This window comes from Engraulis encrasicolus, chromosome 2, assembly GCF_034702125.1.
Source record: "Engraulis encrasicolus isolate BLACKSEA-1 chromosome 2, IST_EnEncr_1.0, whole genome shotgun sequence".
Lineage (NCBI taxonomy): Eukaryota > Metazoa > Chordata > Actinopteri > Clupeiformes > Engraulidae > Engraulis > Engraulis encrasicolus.
Genome location: NC_085858.1, coordinates 4,541,826 through 4,544,039, shown reverse-complemented (window position 1 = coordinate 4,544,039; position 2,214 = coordinate 4,541,826). Strand labels below are relative to the sequence as shown.

General features: G+C 61.0%; 1 protein-coding gene across 1 annotated transcript in view; it reads left to right on the top strand.

Annotated features, from left to right (window-relative positions):
- adgrl1a (adhesion G protein-coupled receptor L1a) overlaps window positions 1–1,670 on the top strand; it is a 192,964-nt gene extending 191,294 nt beyond the window's left edge. Inside the window, exons 26-27 of the mRNA XM_063193185.1 lie at window positions 352–1,120; window positions 1,235–1,670. Coding sequence (XP_063049255.1) covers window positions 352–1,120; window positions 1,235–1,670 — 1,205 coding nt within the window. The remainder of the gene's footprint in view (window positions 1–351; window positions 1,121–1,234) is intronic.
- The last annotated feature ends 544 nt before the right edge of the window (window positions 1,671–2,214 follow it).

Here is a 2,214-nt window from a genome sequence, read left to right as displayed (position 1 = left end):
CCTTAATCATTTGTTTTCTTTCACATCTAGTCCTAATACAGTATAATTTCCTATTTTCCTATCATGTTTGTTTTTGTTTGTTTGTTTTTGCCTTGCACACAGTAGGCTACAGTAGGGATGTTTGCGAAAATAGACTCTTAATAAAGATTTTCCGTTCATTTGTGCATCTGTCACATAGAAAGTATCTGCTTCCTGCTTGTAGGTTTTTAAATTAATTGTTTACCAAGAAAGAGTCCTTCTTATTTCCTGTTTGTTTGTGCATTTCTTTCAGAAAGTATTCTAAGGAGTTTGTGCATTTGTTCCACAAAACTATCCTAAAATGTGTGTGCGTTTGTGTTGTGTCTTCAACAGAGAGCACCCTGGTTAAGAACCACAGGGACCCGTGCGGCATGGAGACCCTTCCCCTGAACGGCAACTTCAACAACAGCTACTCGCTGCGCAGCGTGGGCGTAGGCGGTCCCGGTGTCGGTCCAGCGAGTGGTGGCGGCGGGCCGGCAGGTGGCGGCAGCTGTGACTTCCTGGGGGGCGGCGGGGGCCCCGAGAGCCCCCCTCCCCTGCTGAACCCGCGCGGCTCCGAGACGCTGGGCGGAATACGCCGGAACCTGTCGGACGCCGCCGCCTTCGAGAAGATGATCATCTCCGAGATGGTGCACAACAACCTCCGCGGCGGTGGAGGAGGAGGAGGAGGTCACGGAGGAGGAGGAGGTCATGTGGCAGACCGACTAGTGTATGGCAGCCTAGCCAGGCACGGAGGCGGACACCCCCACCCGCACCCACACCCGCACCCACACATGCGGGCAGTCGGGATGGGCATGGGGATGAGCATGGGCATGAGTGGCGACGCGGGCATGATGGGGCTGGACGACGATGAGGATTATCTCTGTGGCGGCGGTGGAGGCCTCCAGAGGACGCCGCCGGACGTGGAGCTGCTCTACAAGGCCCTGGAGGAGCCCCTGCTGCTGCAGCGCGCCCAGTCCGTGCTCTACCAGAGCGACCCCGACGAGTCCGAGAGCTACACGCCCGACCTCACCGAGAGCCTGGGCGCTCACAGCGTGGGCGCGGGCAGCAGCAGCGGCTGCGGCGGCGTGGGCAGCAGCAGCGGAGGAGGAGGGCACGGAGGGCACAGTAGCGGAGGCGGCGTCGGCGGCAGTAGCGGCGGCGGTGGCGGAGGCGGCGGTGGTGGTGGCACGAGCATCAGCATGGGCGGCAGCTTGGGCAGCGCGAGTGGCGCCAGTGGGCCCGACTCGCCGGCGCGGGACTCCCTCTACACCAGCATCAGCAACCTGCGCGGCGGCGGCGACTCCTCGCCACCGTACCCGGACAGCAGCCCCGAGCCCCTGGAGGTGGTGCCGCGCTCCGCCCAGCCGCCCGAGGAGCTCTACTACAGCTCCGGCCGGCCCGCGCACCTCGGCTCCCGCGGCGCCCCCATGCAGACCTTCTACCAGGCGGCGGCGCCACCCGGAGGCGTGGTGGCGCCACCGCCGCCGCGCAGGCCCAGCCAAGCTGCCCAGGAGGCTCATATCGGGGGAGCGCAGCAGCAGGAGGCGACGCAGACCTCCTCGTCCTCCTCGTCCTCCACCAACGCCGCTCCTCCCTCCTCCTCCTCCAACACCTCCTCCAACAACCACCCGGAGGGAGACGGACAGATGCAGCTGGTCACTAGCTTGTGACTGTGAGTGAGGATGGAGGAGGAGGAGGAGGAAGAGGAGTAGGATGGAGGAGGAGGAGGATGGAGGATGTAGAGGAGGATGAATAGGAGGAAGGACCAAGAGCCAGAGCTAGAGCCAGAGGACTGATGGTGGGAGGGCTGACCAGACACTGAAGAAGACTGGGATCATGATGAGGAGGATGATGATGCTGGCAGTGGTGGTGGTAATGATGAGGACAGACATGGATGATGATGATGACGGTGGTGACGACGGCCATCCCACAGTTATCCAACCTTTCTTTCTCTCTCTCTCTCTCTCTCATCCCTCGCTCCCAACTGTTGGTCTCCACCTACTTCTGTTGCCTCCATCCCTCCCTCGTTACCGTCCCAGTGTGACTGTCCTGGGGGTTAGTAGTGTGGTGAGGACGGCAGCTGCGGCGACACACACACACACACACACACACACACACACACACATACACACACATACACACACACACACGCGGACAGGATGTGGGCCGCTCTCTCCTTCCTGTCGAGGGGCTCTGGGACTCACCACTTTAGTC